At 54.3% G+C, this 20,383-nt stretch overlaps 1 protein-coding gene across 1 annotated transcript; it reads right to left on the reverse strand.

Annotated features, from left to right (window-relative positions):
* Nucleotides 1–13: 13 nt before the first annotated feature.
* LOC119106265 (beta-catenin-like protein 1) lies at nt 14–19,391 on the reverse strand. The gene is made up of 10 exons (XM_037229880.1): nt 19,229–19,391; nt 15,240–15,371; nt 9,814–9,966; nt 7,633–7,911; nt 6,316–6,650; nt 5,698–5,898; nt 3,766–3,947; nt 2,396–2,535; nt 630–846; nt 14–162 (listed from the first exon to the last, which is right to left on the reverse strand). The coding sequence occupies exons 2-10, from the start codon at nt 15,267–15,269 to the stop codon at nt 74–76; spliced, it is 1,626 nt and encodes a 541-aa protein (XP_037085775.1). The 5' UTR covers nt 15,270–15,371; nt 19,229–19,391; the 3' UTR covers nt 14–73.
* Between the last annotated feature and the right edge of the window lie 992 nt (nt 19,392–20,383).

Below are 20,383 nucleotides of genomic sequence, written 5' to 3' on the forward strand. Positions count from 1 at the left end.
ACAAAAGCGCCTGTCGAAATGATAATAATGTATTGTGATCACGCGATGCGAGCTATACGGGGGCGAAGGGGCTTTAGAACTTGTCGACAAGCTGCAGTATCCGCTGCTGCTCCGCCTGCCTCTCCTCCGAGTCGTCCCCTTCGCCGAGGTTGCCGGCGTACTCTGTAAACAGAGCGGCGACAAGGCTGTTACCGCGGGTCGACGCGGCGCCGTATTCACTGCTGACCAAGGATCAGTTTGCCGCTGAGCACACCACGCTGTGGAGCACGGCATTACACCGATGCACATTGGCGCCACTGTACGTGCGGGCTGCATCAAAGCAAAGGATGCGATCTTCTGGGGATGGATTCGCTGTAACAGCTGACGAGCGTCTCCCGTCTGGCTGACAACCAAGAGGATCAGTAGGATCTTACGGTGAGGGACGGGCGGGGGGGGGGGGGGGTGAGGCGATGATCTGGGGGTGCAGATTGGATGCCAGAGGGTAAGATCGGTCACCTGAGCGGTCACGCCGCTGACACCTGAACTAAAAGCACTGCTACCGCTGCCAGGACGGTCAAGGTCATAGCCCTCTGTCCCCTGCTGGCGACGCGCCTGCCCGCCGCGCCTGCCCCCCTCCCCTCCCCCCTTACCCCGCATGATGTTCCTGATGGTCTTCACCGAGGCGTTCCTGATGTTCAGCATCTGCATGACGCGCTGCTTGACCTGGGCGGCACCGGCCGCGCACACCTCCAGCACGATGAAGTCCACCAGCTGGAGGGTGAAGAGGCCGCCCTCCAGCCGCCGTCCGTACAGCTCCTCGTCGGTCAGCTCCTGCTCCTGCTCCAGGCCCACGTCCGTGTTGTACACCTGGAGGGGCGGCGGTCGTCAGCAGCGGCGCCGGCCGCTTCGCGCGCACCGCTGGCGCCGCTTTGGACCAACCGAGCGGGCGTCGTGTCCGAACATCTTCTGTCGCGCTGGTGCCAAGAATGCTAAGTTCACCAGGGCGTGGGAACTGAACTTTCAGCCAAAACGGTATATGAGAGTGGAGTATTTATCTGAGTGAAAAATGTGCACTAAGGCACTGACTTTGTGTGTTAAAAATCGAACTGCAGTGCATACAAAACTAAATGCATTCCATCCATTCCGCCGAGTCCGGCACTTTCGACTGCAAGTAACAACATGAAATGGGTAGTGACAGGCAAATAATTTCAGCAGCGGGCAATGTTCCGCACGCGTAAAATGGGGATACTGTTAGGGCGGGAAAGCCAGCAAAACACCCTATGAGTGTTATTTAGGGGAGCGCTCCATATTTATACGGGGTTTTGAGCTAAAACAGCCACCTTGAAGACCTTTCGGTGCCGTTCACAACCATGTCCTTCTAAAGCCCTAAGCCCCTCTAGTTTCTGAGCTACACGGCCGCGATAATGGGGAAGGGTATATCTGGGAGAGTATGTCAAAGCCACCTTGGCATTCATGACGTCATAATAACGCCATTCAAATCCTGCTATTTCATGAGCCATGTGACGATCAAAGCCAATACAAATATAATTGTCGAGATGTTCAGATCTGCCGTTCGTGAGCGCGATTACATATATAACGGCCATCAATTGGCTCTCAATCAATGTTGTGCAAGGTACGGTGATGTAATCAAACCACGACGCATCGAGGACCATATATACTAAACAAAACTGCGCTGTCTAGAGCAGTCTTTTCAAAGTACAAATTATACCAATAGTTTTAAGTGAGCTTATTTCATCATCTCTGATGCCTGCTTCAATACCATCAACAATACCAATGCTTCAATACCATGACACAAATGTACGCCCAGTGTACACTTGGCGGCATGCCAAACAACCCAAACACTAAAGACGGAGAGCTTCTTTGCACCAACATACGTCTGGAAACTACGTTCACCATGGCGTATTAGCGACGGCACATGGATTTGGCATGACATGACATGGACGACACAGTGGCCAGGCTGCGCGCTGGGAAAACAAGGACGGAGGATTTGTTCCCCACGGTGGCCGTGCATCCTGGCAGAGGTGAGGCGGCCGGCGTCACATGACTTCAGCTGCTGGGTGGGTCGTGAAACACCCCCAATGACTGGCAAGCGGCAGGAGATGCGACAGCTTAAAACCGTTAGTTTTTTCAGACGAACCGCAGCTGAACGCGACACTACGAGGGCCACGCACCGGCACAGGCCGCGTCTGACGGCAACTCAGCGCCCACCGGTGGCGTGTTGCCAACGACCAACGGCGCCGGTGACCGGTCTGGCACCACTGGTCCCGGCGCCGGTGACCGGTCTGGCACCATTGATCCTGGCGCCGGTGACCGGTCCTGGCGCCGGTGACCAGTCCTGGCCACAGTGACCAGTCCTGGCCACAGTGACCGGTCCTGGCGGGCGGGCTCTCCATACCTTGTCCAGATACTTGAAGTGCAGCTCCATGAGCCGGTCCACCTTCTCACAGTCGTTCTCCGTGAACTTGGTGATGATGCGCTGGCGCACCTGGCCCCGACAGTGACGCAGCAGGCCACACAGGATCGACACCACGTGCTCTGGGGAACACCGTAGTCACGGGAGCTCAGCCTGCCGCTGGCCAGGCGCGCCGCCGCAGCAGGCCACACGGGATCGACACCACGTGCTCTGGGGAACACCGTAGTCACGGGAGCTCAGCCTGCCGCCGGCCAGGCGCGCCGCCGCAGCAGGCCACACGGGATCGACACCACGTGCTCTGGGGAACACCGTAGTCACGGGAGCTCAGCCTGCCGCCGGCCAGGCGCGCCGCCGCAGCAGGCCACACAGGATCGACACCACGTGCTCTGGGGAACACCGTAGTCACGGGAGCTCAGCCTGCCGCCGGCCAGGCGCGCCGCCGCAGCAGGCCACACACGTGCTCTGAACTCAAGCGAGGTGGGTACAACAGTTTAGAATGGCTGGCGGGTGAGTATGGGCAATGCCTCATGAGTGGCCCGTGGATGGTGCGAAGGAAATCTTCCCCCCCCCCCCAACGTCTCAATCGTGAACTAAGCCGTCGAGCAACGGTGTCGATGCCGATGTTGTCATGCCGCAGGTTATGCCCACAGTTTACGCCACCCGCCATGAAAAATGTGAACGAAACGGACTGCTTAGTTTTGTTACGCAGTGCTTGCATCGCATTTTCCGGGGAAGGGACGTGGTAACTATAGACGTTGATGAAAACGGTTTTCATGAATGAATGGCAAGGCAGTTCATAATTTGAATGGTGACTGTCACCGCCCTGACCTGACAATTGCTGTCTTTCCAGCGTTCACCAGTGATGTGGTGCTCTGTCCGTTCATCTCCGCCGCCCACGCACCACCAGATGACACCCACCACATCGCCCCTAGCTCCCTCCCCCCCTCCCCCTCAACGGACGTCGACCAGGTCCTCTCACGCTTGTGCTGTTCCGCGATCCCCTGCATCAGGTCACCCCCGCCGGAGCTGACCCTCGCGCTCCTCCATCGTCCCCCGGAATCGGATGGGCGTGCATGCCACCCCGCCGGTCCTGACCCCCGCGCTCCTCCACCCTCCCCCGGAATCGGATGGGCGTGCATGCCAGCCCCGCTGGTCCTGACCCTCGCGCTCCTCCACCCTCCCCCGGAATCGGATGGGCGTGCATGTCAGCCCCGCTGGTCCTGACCCTCACGCTCCTCCACCGTCCCCCGGCATGGGATGGACGTGTCTGCCAGAAGCGCCGGTGCTGACCCTCGCGCTCCTCCACCGTCCCCCGGAATCGGGTGGGCGTCCGCCAGCCTCGCCATACCCACCCTCGTGCTCCTCCACGCTGAGGCCGCGCCGCCGGTGCTTGCGCGGCGTATGCATGAAGAGCGGGAAGAGCGTGCGCAAACCGAGGATCTCCACCAGCTTGTTGCAGTTGTCTGCGCCCGCCGGACCTGACGTGGCGTAGTTGAGCACCTTCAGCGCGCCGTTCCGCGACAGCTTCTTCTCCCTGCAGAATGGCACGCGGAGGAAGGTACTCGGTCAGTCGGGACTAGGACTCAGTCGGCGACAGACGCGGCATGACAACGCTGTAGGGAACATATGACGAGTGAATACCTTGAAAGCACAAAAATGTTAATATTAAACGTGAGTCGAATCGCAGACGCCCAACCAAACGGTAGAGTCGTCCTCGACCCATTCCGCTGCCTTCCCGTAGCCGTGGAAAGTTACCGGGCCCCTTGGTTTTCCTGGTTTTCAGCTTACCTAAGAAAACACTATGAGTGTGAGAATATATGACAGTTTCGGGAAGAGCAAAACTCTCTACTAAGCTGCCGAACAGCATGGAAGTTTCCAGGGATCGGCACTAGGTCCACTTCTCTACTGCATCTTCGTGAATGATCTAAGCCTCTTCGCAGAGGGTGCGGTGTTGTTCAGCATGCGGACGACACCCAAATTCTAGAGAGCGGCAAAAAACGACACTTCCAAAATGTCGCCGCGCCTATAAAACACGTCCTAGCCTCTCTCGATGTTTGGTTTCGCGCGGAAAGTCTCAAAGTAAATGTGAGAACACATAGTTAATGTCGTTTGAAGGCCCACGAAATCTGCGCAGCCCCCAAAATTAACTGCAAACTTTCGTGAGCGAAAATTATGCCCTGTTCGGAGATAAAAAGTCTAGGTCTGGTATTTGACCAGTCTCTCAGCTGGAATTCCTACGTTCCTTTCGACACTAGCCGCTGCTTTGGTACTCTCCCTGGTCTATCACGTCCAAGGAAATACTTGTCACCCCCCCCCCCCCCTCCCCCCCCCCTGTCGCCTCTACGCTGGTGAGGTCCTCTGTCCTCTTGCAGATCCGATACTGCTGTTCGGTTATGGGAATGACACTCAAAAATATCTTCAGGATCCAAAGTCGTCAATGTTGCAGTAGGAGTAATCGCTGGGGGTAAAAAGTTCAATCACGTTTCGGACCTGCTGGAGGAATTTGACAGACTCTCCGCAGACAGCCTTGCCAAATACCACACATTGACACTTCTACACTAGGTGCTACATTCTAAAGGGGCAGAAGCACTGGCTCACTAGGATGTAGCACCTTGCGTACAAGTGTGACGACCACGTGTTTGATATCTCCGTGAGCTCTAGCAGGTATCTCAAACGAGATCGTCACACGCGGATCTGCTGGTCCCTAGGTCACCCACTGATATGGGAAGGAGGCGCTTGTGTTGTCGAACTTCCACCCAGTACAACTCCCTTGCCCGTAACCTCACACGACTCCCTCGTGCGAGGTTTGGCCGTGCACTGAAGCGCCACCTATCACTTTCGACGTCCATCCTGATCACAGAATGGCCCGAGCCGTGCATGCATGCGCAAAAGTGTTGCGCGTGCGTGCGTGCGTGCGTGCGTGCGTGCGTGCGTGCGTGCGTGCGTGCGTGCGTGCGTGCGTGCGTGCGTGCGTGCGTGCGTGCGTGCGTGCGTGCGTGCGTGCGTGCGTGCGTGCGTGCGTGCGTGCGTGCGTGCGTGCGTGCGTGCGTGCGTGCGTGCGTGCGTGCGTGCGTGCGTGCGTGCGTGCGTGCGTGCGTGCGTGCGTGCGTGCGTGCGTGCGTGCGTGCGTGCGTGCGTGCGTGCGTGCGTGCGTGTGTGTGTGTGTGTGTGTGTGTGTGTGTGTGTGTTCGCATTTGTAGCCAGTGACACCTTGCTTTAATGCTGCGATGGCCAAGGCGGCCGGCGGTCGGCGGCGGCGCGGTGGCCCGGCGGCGCGTGTTCACCTGAGCATGAGGTTCATCAGCTGGAGGCCTTCGCCCTTCAGGAAGCGGTCCTTGTTCTCGGCCAACAGCAGGACCGAGCAGAGCGAGTCGAACATGTTTTCCATGCACTCCTGCTCCTCAGAGGAGGCCGGGTCGTGGCGTTTGTAGTAAGCCAGCTGCTGCAGCAGCACGTCGATACCGTCCAGTTCGCCGAGCAACGTCCTGCAGCATCCCCGGCGTCAGTAGAAGCACCACCTCGCCGCCACCGGCCGCCGCACGGCGCCGAGCGACGCCTACAGCTCATGCGGGCTTTCTGTCGCCGGTTACACTTTCGGGGTTTATTTCGCAATCATTTCCTGCAGCGACTGGGACGTGAAAAAATGGGTCGACATATCAATGAGGATAAGAAATGGCATGACCGTATGAGCCAATTCAAGTTTCAAAGTAACCACTTCGCCATCACTTTAGCACTGATCTATCCCGCAGCCAGTAACTTCGTCTCTCCCTGAGCTATCCGGCCACCACTGAGTCCCTTCACCCACAGCCCCAAGTCTGTCCACCTCGCGCTGCCCACCTCAGCGCAGATCCGTTCCGCTCACACCGACCCACGCTTCACCCGCTGCGCCACCGGCTACCCACCTGTTCTCCTCGTGGCCCTGCACCAGCACTGAGAGCATCTCGCTGGCGTACAGCTTGTTGGCGTCGAACGGCGCCTTCAGCTGCAGCCGACCGAGCAGCCAGGCCATGAGGCCCTGCTGGGCGGCCGGCAGGCAGGCGGCCGGCCGCAGCTCGGTCACGTTCTCGACGATGGCGAGAGCGCTGTGCACGCCGGCCGCCTCCTCGGTGACGGCCTCGTCCAGCCGCTCCATGGTGTGCACGAGCACGGCGACGGCCTGCTGCTCGAGCAGCGCCGCCACCAGCCGCTCAGCGCCCCGCTCGCCGGCCTCCGTGTCCGTCTCCACATCCGTCAGCTCCTGCCGGTGCCGCAGCGGGCGCGTCACTACATCCGGCACCAGCTGCGCAGCGCTGCTGGCTGTCCACGGCTTACCACGGGCAGCAGAGATCGCAACCATACGGCCCAGAGAGATTACCCCGATCTGGGTGCAATAAGTCCCGTCACTGTGCGGCAAGATGCACACTGGAGAAATCACAACAGAACAGTCCGCAGAAAGCGCCATCAACCGGCGCTGCGCGGCGTGAGGAGATCACAGCAGCTGTCGGGACGGATGCTGCCGCGCCCTGGGATCTCCCGCTGCGCTCTGCGCCGGCGTGAGGAGATTAAAGCAGCTGTCGGGGCGGATGTTGCCGCGACCTGTGATCTGCTGCTGCGCTCTGCGCCGGCGTTGCCAGACGTGCGCTCAGTCGCCACCCTGTGATCGTCGCACCCGCCTACACGCTGGGTAACGAGCCCGGGGCGTGGGGGACGGAGCTGCCTGCCCGGCTTGAGGCACGGAGGCAGAGCTAACGCGGCTGCGCTGTCGGCGGTTCGGCACATCAAACCGTTTGGATAATGAAAACGACCTCGCTGTTTGGTGTTTGGCAACTGGAGCCAGCGTCAGCCTCCGTGCCCGACATGCCAGAAGACAACCGAAAGTCCCGTTACGACGCGTACTAAACAGAGTCAACTCTTAGCGTGACAAGATCTGAGCAGATGGCGACAGCTCCAAGTACCCACATGCCGACCAAAGCTCTCACCACTCGGCGCGTGCCTAGGACGGTGACAGCTTCCGCGCCCAGCATCGCCTCGCATGCAGCCCACCGGCTATCAATGACAGCGGCAATCTGAGCTTTCAGGCGCGTTACCTACTAGGTCCAGCAGCCCGCTCTCCCACCCTCCCCCCCCCCCCCCACGACCTCGCTCATGCAGCAGCGCGCGCCCCAACTCGCCCACCCCAACAGGACCAGCACCGCCCCGGCAGCCCCGTGGCCAGCAGCCGGTCCGACCGGGCGCCCGACCTGCAGCAGGTCGATGACAGCGATGGCAATGTCCGTGTTGTCGTGGCCGAGCAGGGCCAGCAGCGACGCCACCGTCCCCAGCTGCACCAGGCGTGTGTACAGCTCGGGGGCCGTGGCCACCGCGTGCAGCGCCTGGATCGCCTCGTGCAGCTCCAGCTCCGAGTCGAGGAAGCGCTCCGGCTGGTCAGCGTGCTTGGTGCGCATCTCCTGGTTGCGCAGCGTGCGCTTCTCCAGCGAGAGCACCAGTCGCTTCAGCAGGTTCTCGTCGAGTGGCTCGGCCTGCGTGCAGAGCGCAGGGTGGCTGTTCAGCGGCTCCTATTGGACACAGCACCGGAGAGCGGTGCTCGCCTGTCAGTGGTGCCCAAACCCGCAGCACCTGACGGTGGTACCCAAACCCGCAGCACCCGAGAAGAGATTTTAGTCAGAGTCTCCGTCCGAGCACAGTAATGAAAGAGGGGCTGTTGGTCACTGGCTTCACCTGAATGCAGAGCACAAAGAAAAGGTTTCTCGTGAAAGATCAGAACTAGGCACGCATAGAAGACCGACAGGGTCCGAAGTCCGATACTAAATATGGGAGTGGTGGTAGACGGCACCCCACAAAGTGAGTCACGACCAGTGCATCGGCCAAATAAACGCGATGTGGTTTGTGGGGACGCATAGGCAAATGAACCGGTTTGATTTGTTAGCCGGCTCCTGCCGTACTAGGGCTCCGTACTAGGGCTCTACCGTCCGTACTAGGGCTCCCGCTCCTCCGGGAGGCAGTGAGGGGCTGGACGCTGGGAGTATACTGACAAGAGGCTGGTTAGTGTAATATGCTGCTGTGATGCCGACGCTGCTACGGCTAACTCTACTTGTGGTCATGCAAGGTTGACCAAAAATAGCTAAAAATGCAAGGAAAGGAATGCAAGACCGGTTAGTTACAAAGATACCACAGATTGGGAGGGGTAGAATCATTCGCCAGTAATTTGTCAATAAGCCAGTAGTAATAGCCTTGTTCGTCGTAGAAAAACCAGGAGAATGGAGAGATAGATCCGTTGATAATTCGGCAACGTGCCTTTATCGATGCCAAACTTTTCTTTTCTTGGTCACAAAAACTTTACGTTCCGATTAACGTTCCGATAAAGACACGTTGCCAAAATACCAAAGCATCTCTCCATTCTCCTGAGTATTATTCGAGGAATAAGGCTGTTACTACGGTTTGATCTAGATGCCTAATGTTCCTCGCAAATGCACTTAAGAATTTGAATAACTTGCGGTTTTACATGCACAATACGCGACGTATTATTTAGGGTTTGTGCTCTGATCCGCTGCGTCAATGAAGCCCTGTCTCAACAAACCAGCGCAGTTTAGATAGGTATGTGATGAAAGTGACACAAGATTTAAATACTTCGGAACGCATTTGGAACAATGAGCGGAGCATGGACAGACAGAAGCATGAAAAACTCGCTTTTGTGCTTTAATGCCACCGGTAGAAAAGGTAGAATAAAATTTCAAGCACACGTTTCGCCGAGTCGCATGCCAATCAAGATCTGGAGCCTTTGCCCCAAGAGCTCCCACCCTTATCCCTTCCTTCCTGGGACTTCTTCCCAACCTGATCCAACCGAACCTGGGGATCTCCGTACGTCGGGCTTCTGCTGCCTCGTCTGCAGATGTATCTCCAGCTCCTCGCCAGTAACCAACTGAAAATGGGCCTTCCTGCCGACCCTGGATATCCCGCTACCCCTAAGCCCTCACCTATGTCTTCCCGTCTCCATCTGAATCCCCAGCTCGTCTGTGTCATGACCTTCTCCCTGTCCGCCCAGCAGACATTTCCTCTCCAACCCATACCTGAGGCTCCCACCGTGCCAGGTTATCCTAGGCCCGTACCTGGGCCCCACCCGCCCGTCTGAACCTGAGCCTCTCCCGTCCGCCTGCACCCGGGCCCCTCCCGTCCGTCTGTACCTGGGGCCCTCCCGTCCGTCTGTACCTGGGCCCCTTCCGTATACCCGAGCCCCTCCCATCTGTCTGTACCTGGGCCCCTCCCGTCCGTCTGTACCTGGGCCCCTCCCGTATACCTGAGCCCCTCCCGTCTGTCTGCACCTGGGCCCCTCCCGTTCGCCTACACTTGAGCCCCTCCCGTCCATCTGTTCGTGGGGCCCTTCCCGCGCTCCTACACCTGGGGCTCCCCCTGTCCGTTTGTACCTGGGGTTCCTGCTCCACCAGGCGCAGGATGTCGTCGGCAGTCGGCTCGTCGGCGGCGGCAGTGACGTCCGGCCGCGGCGCCGGCCGCTTCAGTGGCGGCTCGTCCTCGTCGTCGCCCTCGCCCTCCAGGTGGCGCTTGGTGTTCTGGTCGGGCTGCAGTGGACGGGTGGCGCTCAGAGATCGGCTCACGCGGCTGACACGGCCGGTCAGAGGTGCCAGCGCGGCTGACGGCCATCTTCAGCCGGACACGTACATCACCCCGCACGCCGCTCACCGCCTGCCATTAATGACGTCAGCACCAGCCACGATAGCACTTACGGTTGCTGGATGGATGGACCGAGGGCTGATTGAACTCATAATGCCAACCAGACGCTCAAATCGCTCTTGCTTTTGTAAAGGGCAATCTTAGCTTTCATTTAAGATCACCTGTTAGTCGAATAAGATAATTTGTCAGGTGAATAGGAAAAACTGAGGTTTAAGTTTTTGAAAGCCACAAATTCGGACAATTAATCCCGCGCTTACGTGCAAAACAGCGCCATTGGTGATCCTTGTTTATTAAACATCCCAAGCAACCGGCTTGAAAACATGACAACGGAACGTCACCGGAAAGACCCACCTACTCATCAACCAAGCCGATTTGACTTTTTTCCTCAGCGACTAATGTCCGACCGGGTGCGCCTATCCGCCAGTTTACCGGCGCCGTTGGGTCTGGCTGGTGACCTGGTCACGCCACTCCCGGCGGTGGCGGCCACACCTCCCCTCTACCGGTGGCGACGGCCGGACCGGCGCGGCGGGGGCCCTCGGCCCCCTCGGCCTCCACGTCCGCCGCCGCGGCCGCCGCGTCCGCCACGGCCGCGCCACGGTCTGCCGCGGTGGAAGACGACCGGCCGTCCGCTGAACTGCTCGACGGTGCAGCCGGCGGCGGCGCACTCCATCCGCTGGCGCTCGGCCCGACGCAGAGCCGCCTCGCCGCGCGTCAGATCCTCCTCGGCGAAGCCCAGGTCGGCGCGCTGGCGCCCGCTGTCCAGCACACAGGCGTGGGCCTCGGCCAGCGTGGCGTTGACGCGCACCTCCAGTCGGCGCGCGTCCGCCTGCAGCGGCAGCAGCCGGCGGCTCTTCACGCCCGCCGTAGAGCTGTTGCAGCGGCGCCAGCGCTGCTGCCAGCCGCTCGCCTGGCGCTGGCAGCCGGTCCCCCGGTCGCGCAAGCGCGAAAGCTGGCCCATGCAGCCGGTCGCGCGCTCAGCGCACTGATCTGCGTCGTCTGTGCAGAAGCGCAGGTGCGCCCGCGGCATCGCGCGGGCGCGGCCGCGGCTCATCAGCTGGTCACTCTGCCCCTCCAGTTCGGCGGCGGCGGCCAGGCAGTGGCCACCCCGCGCCTCTGTCAGCTGATGCCCGCTCCGGCAGGTCTGCAGCCGGCCCCGCAACCCCAGCACCGCCAGCTGGCCGCCGTGCTGGGCGCGCTCCTCGCGCCGTAGTTGCCGGCTACAGTCAACCGTTCGGTTATGGCAAGAATCGGCCTCGGTCCGGCACGCACCGAGTTGGGCCTCTAGAGCCGGCAGTGGCTCGCCCGGTGCCGTCCAGTTGGTGTCGGCCTGCTGTTGCTGCAGCTGCTGCACCTCCTCAGAGCACGCAGCTGCGGCCTGCTCCAGCTGCTCAATATGACCCCGGCAGCTGTTGTAAGCCTTCTGCTGCTCAGCGTCGGCAGTGGACGCCGAGCTAAGCAGCTGCGTTCTCAGCACGGTCAGCGACTCAAGCGAGGTGTTTTGAAATGAGAACCGCTGCTCGAGGTTACGAATTTCTACACGCAGACGGCTATACTCACAGTCAAGCACTGAAGACTCGTTTCGTAAGGTTTCTACCTCACGAGCCAACGCCTTGCTAGTTGAATCCATTTCCTCAATTCGCTCGCCCACGCGACTAATATCGTGTTTCAAACGCGATATCTCGTCTTGCAGCTCTGACTCTTCTTGATTACCGACTTTTTCTGACGAAACACACCCGACAAAATTGCTCTCTAGGCTTTCAGCTACAAGCAGCGCCAAGTATGCTTCAAGGCGGTCCAAGCGAACCGCCGCTATCTCCATATGAACGTTCAGGCTGCGGCAACGTGTGGATTGCCATATCTCGCGTACACGGGCCTCGCACTGTGGGACATAAGCTGAGAGAGCATCACTTGTGTTTCTGCACTCGTCCAGCAGTCGGAAGGCCATTCGACGGTCGGCCGATGGCATGCGTTTGAGCTGGAATTCTGAGGCAGCGTTCTCCGCATTTAACAGTCCACTTAAGATGACTAGAAAAACCCAGCGCATCATAAACCACAGGGTTTAGTCCGCTAGAGGCACGCCGAATGACCACCTGCAAAGAATGAATTCGCGCAGGAGTTAAAGGGTTTCCAATGGATACAGTTACAGATGTTGAGACCATGAGGCTAACGAGCGTCCGATACAGAATTCGTCCCGACTTTTTACCGCGGGCGCGGATGATTTCGCCAGCGATGGTGAAAGATTTCAGTCGCCGAGTGCAGTCTCCAAATTTAAGGCACGCGACTTGAAGCCTAACATCCTTTACGCAGAAGGCTGATATATCGAGTGTACAAATAAATACTGGTCAAATAACATGCCAATATGGCATATCACTGGACTCGAAATACAGCTCATTTGAATCCGAAACAATTAACCCATCTTGCATCTACCATGAACTTAGATAAAACACGATCAGCCATGAAACACGACGAATCGTGGACATCAGAGTGGGATGTATATCTGTGTTCACGACCATGAAACGTATGAAAGACACAGCGAGGCGTGTCATCGTGTTTCAGATCTGACATTGTTGTTTCTCTTCATTTTCGTTTTTCGAGATTGGCCTGGGACGACCGCAACACTTTTGGCAATAGGTGTTGGCCCATCGACGCAGTCCGAGATGGACATCGCAAATATTTTACAGCTCTCGCTGAGTCCTTCAGACAGTTGGTGCGTGGCACGTGCAAGATAGGAAGTCTGGCCTGGGCCAGTCCAGTCCAGACGTAGAGCACTTCAACGCCAGCGAAAAACACACTTCTTCTTCTATGGATGCTTCTGACAAGCTCTAAGGCAGATGTTCACGCGGATGGTGTCCTATACATCTTGCATTCGGGTAGACTGTTCAACCGGGCTCCTCTTCGGCTATTCGTAAGTTGGCAGCGTTTCGAGCACACTTAAGAACAGAATGGCCGTCAACAAACGGAATATCCCAATCAGGGATCCATGTCCAAATCCCATGTCCCAACCACCATCCACGAACAATGAGAGCGTCACCCTCACCGTACCTGATGACATCCTCCGCCGGGTCGCGCTGCCGGAGATCTCACCAGACAGTAAATCCTAGTAATGCGGTCTCCCATTCGGCTACTTCTGGAAACTTGTTCAGTTCGGATGTCTTTGAGCCTCTCCATTTCCTGTATAGCGTGGCCCCTTACAAGTACGAGAAGCACCATATGTGAACCTTGGCGGGATAGATGAATAGTATCAGCTTCAAAGAAACACGGTGGTAATACGCACTCGCATGGCAGTTAGCGTAACCATCCGGGATGTTCATGGCAGTTACTATCATCATCATCAGCCTTAATCTATCGTTCCTTAGCCCTCGTCCCTGTTTCCCACACGCCATTTTTAAGTGCTCGTCAGCATCCTTTGCTCAACTTACCTTATCTAACACGCCGAATTCGTTCCCAACCAGCGCACTTTGTGCGATATTTGGTGCATAGGTGCAACAACATATACAACATAGCATAAAGCTTATTTCCAGACGGCCACACAATGCTGGCATTTGGTTCATCTGAAATGCGGTGCCGCTGCTGGTGGAATGAGGGTGCCGCCCTGTCCTTTCCTGTAGGAGTGCACCGTACTCCTTCCTCTTTAGAATCGTCAGGACTTACCAGACATTTTCACTACCGGTTCTCCCGGAATAGGCAGAACATACGAGTCCAGAAAAGCAACTTTTTCACCCTGTAAACTCTCAAACAACTGAAATTCGCTTCCTTTGAGCCTTGTCTTCGTCCATAACGATATTGACTACAATGCTGCCGTAATGAAAGTATAAATACATCGTACTTCAACACCCATGCCAGGGTTAAAACTTCACAGAATGAAAACAGCGAGACTGAAACACTTCTGGCGAGGAGAAGCATGAGTGTGCCGCAACTTTCAAAGCCTTCAACTGGCAATCTTTGAAGGCCCAAGTTCCTTCACCACGCATCGCAGGCGTCAGTAGCATGGAGTGTCCTTGGTACACGAGCTGGCCACTGCCGAGAACGCCTGAACACCGGTCCTCGAGCCGCAGACTGGCCGCCGGGCGGCCCCTGCCGACCGGTCCGCTCGGAGGCCGCGCCAGGGCCCCCGAGCACCGGCGGGCGACATCCCGCCCGCGCCGCCGGTCACCACGCGTCGGCAGTCGAGTAGACGGCGCCACCGGTGTCTCGGAGCCCGGCGGAATCGGCGCGATGATGGCGTCAGTATTGGCAGACATGCAAACCCCAAAACGTGCGTGCGACTCGGACTTGTCAAAACGTTGCGCTGTTCCCACTGTGGAGCGCTTGCCATTCGGCAAGACTGTGTCTCGAGGGTAGTCTGTTCCAGGTATTTGTGACGCGGCAGTTGAAAGCGCGCCACCTCGCCCCGCCTCGCCCTTGGCTCCGCACGGCCGGAGCGGAGCCAAACCGGCAGCTCGAGCCACCTGGGCTGATGCCCACTCCATACGGTTGTTCGGCTACATCTGAATGCACCCTGCGGTTTATGTCTGGCTGACGTAAGAAGCCTATGAAGTATGGCCATGCTGCTTCAGCCGCCATTGCATTGACCCCCTTGGTCATCCACAGGTATTTTAATCCAGCGGCTATGTTGGGTTCCTTTGAAACCCGCGGTAATATCAACACCGAATTTCATTACGTTTTGCATTGTTCTCGATATTACTTGACAGCATAACCCCATAAAGTGAACCAGTACTGAACACGGAGAAATATAGGAGACTTCGTCAGCAATTTTTTATCAGAAGATTTTACCCTAATTTGTGGAATGACCACCGGGAAGCTGGAGAAATTGTATGGTGCTCAGGTCTTCGTCTGTTGGACGCTTCAGACTCAACGAAAATGCGAAGAGTCTCGACATGTCCTGATGGGTTCACGTCATTGTCACCAGAGAGGATGGAAGATTGTAAATCAGTGCATTCCGGGAATCCGCTCGACTGTCATTACATTTCGATGACAATACGGGATAAAACATACCACTGTTTTCGGAATTGCGCCATCAAACAGCTCTTTTTTAAAAATGCATACACCTTACAACAAAATAAAATAGCACGCCGAAACAAAAGAAACACAATGAAGTCGCGTTACCGTCAATAGCGCTGCCGCGGCTGGAGCGATGGAAGGCTCATCCGCGCACACATACCTTATAGGAGAGCAGCTCAGAGACGTCCATGACCAGGCGGCTTCGGCTCCCGGGGCACCTCGATCAGGGTCAGGACGTCAGCCACTGGACGCGACACGCAGCTTCGTCGGAACTCCTGTAGCTTACCGATCACTGAAACAGGGCACACAAGTGACACGCCATGCAGCGTCCTAGAATTACCGACTTTGGGTGCAGAGCAACACCCCATGAGGAGGAATTTTTCACTCCCTCTCCCCATATTTTATGCAAAGTTTTCACTCCTACCGGATGTTGTCTAACCACACACCCTAAACCCATATTTGCCTCTCAGAGGTTTTAAGATGTCATCCAAAACAGATCTCACTTGAAATCATCACGCATAAACAAGGCTCACAGAACCTGGACACCTTTGGCTATATCTTGTCTTGCTTCACCTTCATCTGAATCACGCCTGAGCAAGGACACCAGGCATTATCAAGCCCAAGAGATCCAGCGACTCCAGCCGCTTGCATGCATCAAATTGCAGCTGTGTGCCAAATACAAGGTTTTCACGTATCCCCAATGTTTTTGGTCACACCACGCAAACACCACACCAGAAAATCAAAGATTGGTGCACACACCAGCAATCTTTATCTTATCTTTGTTTCCTTGGTCTCATACAGGTGTGACACAAATTAATTTTGCCTTCCTTTTCGATTATCTTTAAAGACACCATCTATGACCAAAAATGTCAGCCAATTTCTCGGGAAAAAATTTTCCAGCCGCAAACTTACACATATTTTACACATACATCGGATTAATTTGCCAGCCGCCAAAACATATTTGAAATACACTCTAACGTGAACAATTCACAGCGAATGAAGGAGACGATTTAAGGTAAGGAATGTATTTGTAACGCCATTTTTGCCTTGCTAAACCCCCAGTTATCCGCTTTGGGGGGGGGGGGGGGGAGGGCGGCTCATGGCGTGTTTCAATAATGATAACTCTAAGCCATTCCAGTTTCGCTACCTCATCATGTTACATTATCCTGCTGCACATAGCCTTGGGACAGACCTGGCACAGCTAATACAGGAGTGTTTGGTAGAGAAATTCTGCACTCCAAAACTAATCTCTCATACAGAGCTCTTTTCACTTATTATTTTAATCTGGTAGGTTGGTTGGCATGACTGATAGTTACATTTGCCGGGAAGGGGGGGGGGGCTATTCTTTCCGGCATTCTGTTTCAATGCAATATTTTAAGAACTGCAAAAATTGTCATGTTTATGATATTATGTCCATGCCAACTTGAAATATATGTTCTTGTTTGCAGCAGCATCTATCACTGACAGCATCTATCACAGTTTCCGTTTAAGTGAATTTAATTTTTCATTCCTATACGATCTTTTGGCGATGAAATTCTTCACTCGAACTCCATCTTAAAAGCGATTCTAGCTCACTGACACCAGGTCTTAATGCAAGTAAGCAAATATCGCACAGAACAGCTGCTTGGGTCCTCGAGTCCTGAAGATTCCGGTATTGATAAGATATTGTACTTGATATCGTGCGTACTGTCGCACTACAACTTCTACCGTAAGTGCCGTATCGAACATATCGTACTTGGCGGCATCTCGAGTCAAAAGGCTCAAACAGCCACTCTTTAGTCGATCACTCTCGAGAGTTCTCATTCGCAAAGGACGCGGTCGTCTCCCTGCACCGAGCAGAACGTACATGGGGCCCACATGTATGACGACAAAGTCTCTCCCCTGGTTGCTAAAGTGATCCTGCCGGCTTCCGCCCCCTGGCGGCGCTGGAAGGGAGGGCTGTAAGTGGAACGTCTTTGATGATGAAGGGGGCATCAATTGCCATTGTATCACTTTATCTTTCTTGTCATCTGTTATTGATGGGACAAGTCCATCTTCGTATTGAGTTTTGAACTAAATACACATCGTGAAGATAATTCTGTGGAATTCATAGCCCTGCCCTCCTCAAAACTTTAACTGCTCTAGCTTCTGAGCTATATTCTCATGAAAATGTGTGGACATTTTCAGGGATGTTATTTCAAGGTAACCAAGGTCTATGACATCATGTCACTGAAATCTTGCCATTTCATTAGTCAGGTAGCATTCAAGATAAAAGATAATTGTTGAGTTATTCACAACTGGTGTTTGTGAGCATAGCATCCAGATGAGGCTGCCATCAATTGGCTCTCAACCATGTTGTGTAAGGTATGATGATGTTATCAAACAATGACATATTGAAGAGCGGTTTTACTAAACAAAGAAATTGTGTTGTCTAGAGAAGCCTTTTCCATTTAAAAGTGTACTTGTGGTTATCAGTGATCTTATTTCATCATATGTGATGCTTCCTTCAATATCCTCAAACGTGGGACATTCTCTTACAGCTGACAACTCATATGGTACCACTTACCACAGACATCACAGCAATTCCAGATCTCCTCTTTGATCTTCCCTTACTATATTTTGGTTCATCCACCACAGCAGACATGTTGAAATTTGTTTCATCTTCTTTTCCTTTCCACTCCTGGCTTGTTTACATTCTACATAAGGGTGGCCACTGAGGGTCACTTCTTGGACAAGCCTGGTGCCAAACTTGGAGATGTCCATCCCAGTTCTCCCTGCTGTTTTATCTTCCCTTTTGACCCAGACATGCTTACTTAGCTGCAACCTGTAGCCCAGCTAGCTATACATATGCAATGCATTGCAAAGCTATAGACATGCTATGCAATTAGATGCAGTTGTGTATGTACTACCTTGTTTTTTGTTTTTTTTTGTGTTGGAAGCACACTGGTAGCTGTGTGATTGGGGCTTTACGACGCACTCAGCTGCTGAGGCTATATGGCATCACCTGCCTCTCACCCCGGCAGGAAGGGCGGGCACCACGGGGAATCGAACCCCGTACCTATGGTTTCCAGATGCGCAGTAGCCAACAGACGCACTAACCACTACACTACCGGCACCCCCCACACTGGTAGCTCACACACTATCTACATAGCAGATATTTAATTTTTAGCACCATTGTAAGACAGCTTCAGCCATACACTTCCTGTCAGACACCTCAGGTCATGCAACTGGCATAAACTTGGGGCTATCTCACTTTAGCACGTCCCACCCACATGGGATCTATTTCTACACAGATCATACAGTATTCCACCATCACAAGCACTGGTCAGTGCAGTGTTGCTCCTATCTCCCATCCTGGTTAGGAACTGGTTGAGGGTCTGGCCCATGTAGAACTGAACCAGTGACCTCCTGCCAACCTATGAAGCCTGACTTGGACTCATGCCCTGGCTGACTGTACCAGCAGTCCCAATATTTCATAAATCGATAAGAGCTTATACAGTTGTTGGATCCATACCACCCATGACTAGAAAAGAATAGGAAAAAGTTACCTAGTTGTGCATAATCTCCCCCCCCCCCCCTGAAAGTATGCACCAGGTCCAGGATGGTAAGGGTCAGACCAAAACAACAATCTTTTTTATCTATCTTTAACAGCACTTCTGGTGTACAACAATCAAACTGCCACCTACATATTGTGTGCTCTATTTTTTGGATTCCTTCAGAGTGTCCTATTGCAGCCTCACAGTATTCATGCTGTGATGCTGCAATGGGAGGAGGTAATGAACAGCATTTGGATGAAATTGTCTGGTCTGTGTATGCCTCAATCTTTGGTATACTTCATACAAAGTTTAAGCAGCTAAATCATGATACTATTAGAAGAAAAATTATCACCATTATAGTGCAATTCTACTTGTTTGCAGCTTAACAAATGGACATTCTGACAATACAAACACACTGAATGCGACAGGAAACCATAGGGGTGCACTCAAACTAATATTAATCTAAACTACAATAACCAAAGGTGCCTAACATACTTAAATATAGAGTGACACGATAATTGTTCGCTATTGTGGGTACATCACAGGAATATTGCCGCACAACAAAATTCGCAAGACCAAAACACTGCATCCCATACTTCCCGACCACAGTTCTCAGGTTTCTAAGGCTACTTACTGCAGCTTGGCTCAAGGCTATTAACAGTTGGGCTGTTGTCAGGCTCGACCGCAACTTGACAAATCGGCTGGATTGGTGACAAGTTTACTTCACAGCAATTCCAATAGGTCGCGCTCCGGAACCTTGCTTGAACGCAGCGAAGTCATGCGGCGTTTGCGGAGGCTATGCGACAGCCCAACAAAGTGATACTAAAACACTGAAGTCGCCCCATAAATGTGCTAAGGTCAATTTTTGACTTTTCACCGGTGTTGGATTGTTTTTTTTAAAGATATTTGATGCCCAATGGTGGATTAAGGACTATGAAATTATTATGAAAGGTCGCGAAAAACCATGACTGTGACAATGACTGTGACGTAGCTTATGGCAAATCTTCTTCAAAGGCCAGTGCGTATACACCCTCCAAATCGGAGGGTGGCTATGCACAGGGCTTATACACCCTCCAAAACGCAGGACGGTTACGCACCAGGCTCACCCTCCCTCCAAAATGGAGAAAAAATATGCACGGGGCCTATACAGTGATACACCCCCCCCCCCGAAAAAAAGTATCCAGATTGACCAATTCACTTGCTGTAGTCATAAAAAGCTACAGTTGTGAGTCAAAAATAGTAATATTGTCTATAAACATCAGATGGCCATCACATTATCTTCATCCAACCGAAACCAATTTTCTGTATTCTTAAATTGTAGAAATTTGAGCCCGAGGGCGCAGTGGCCGGGCGATTAGCGCATCTAGCTCTCACGTCGTGAGCCCGGGTTCTATTCCCGATGATGTTAGGATCCCTGAACAGTAATATGATCGATACGGACATCCTCATCCGTTGACATTTGAATTGTGACATAAGTAATGTTCATATTAATATCGCGGGTCAAATGCCCCGATCAGAAGCCACCCGAGGGAGGGCACCGCGCCAGGGAGGGCACCAATGCAGGATGTATATCTGTGAGGGCCTCCGGGCGAACCCACCAGGCGAACCCGTCTCCATGTCGTCAGAATGGCAGCCGGTAGACACCCCGAGCTGGGACAGAATGATCTTTATGCAATGGCCCGGAAGGGAAATGTGCACCTAACTTTTCACGAATTGATTCTGTCATACGGTTGAACATTCCCAGATGAAATAGGACTGCCTATGTTTATACAAGCTGCTGGCCTCATTT

The sequence above is a fragment of the Pollicipes pollicipes genome, unplaced genomic scaffold (assembly GCF_011947565.3).
Source record: "Pollicipes pollicipes isolate AB1234 unplaced genomic scaffold, Ppol_2.1 Scaffold_6138;HRSCAF=7277_pilon_pilon_pilon, whole genome shotgun sequence".
NCBI classification, from domain to species: domain Eukaryota; kingdom Metazoa; phylum Arthropoda; class Thecostraca; order Pollicipedomorpha; family Pollicipedidae; genus Pollicipes; species Pollicipes pollicipes.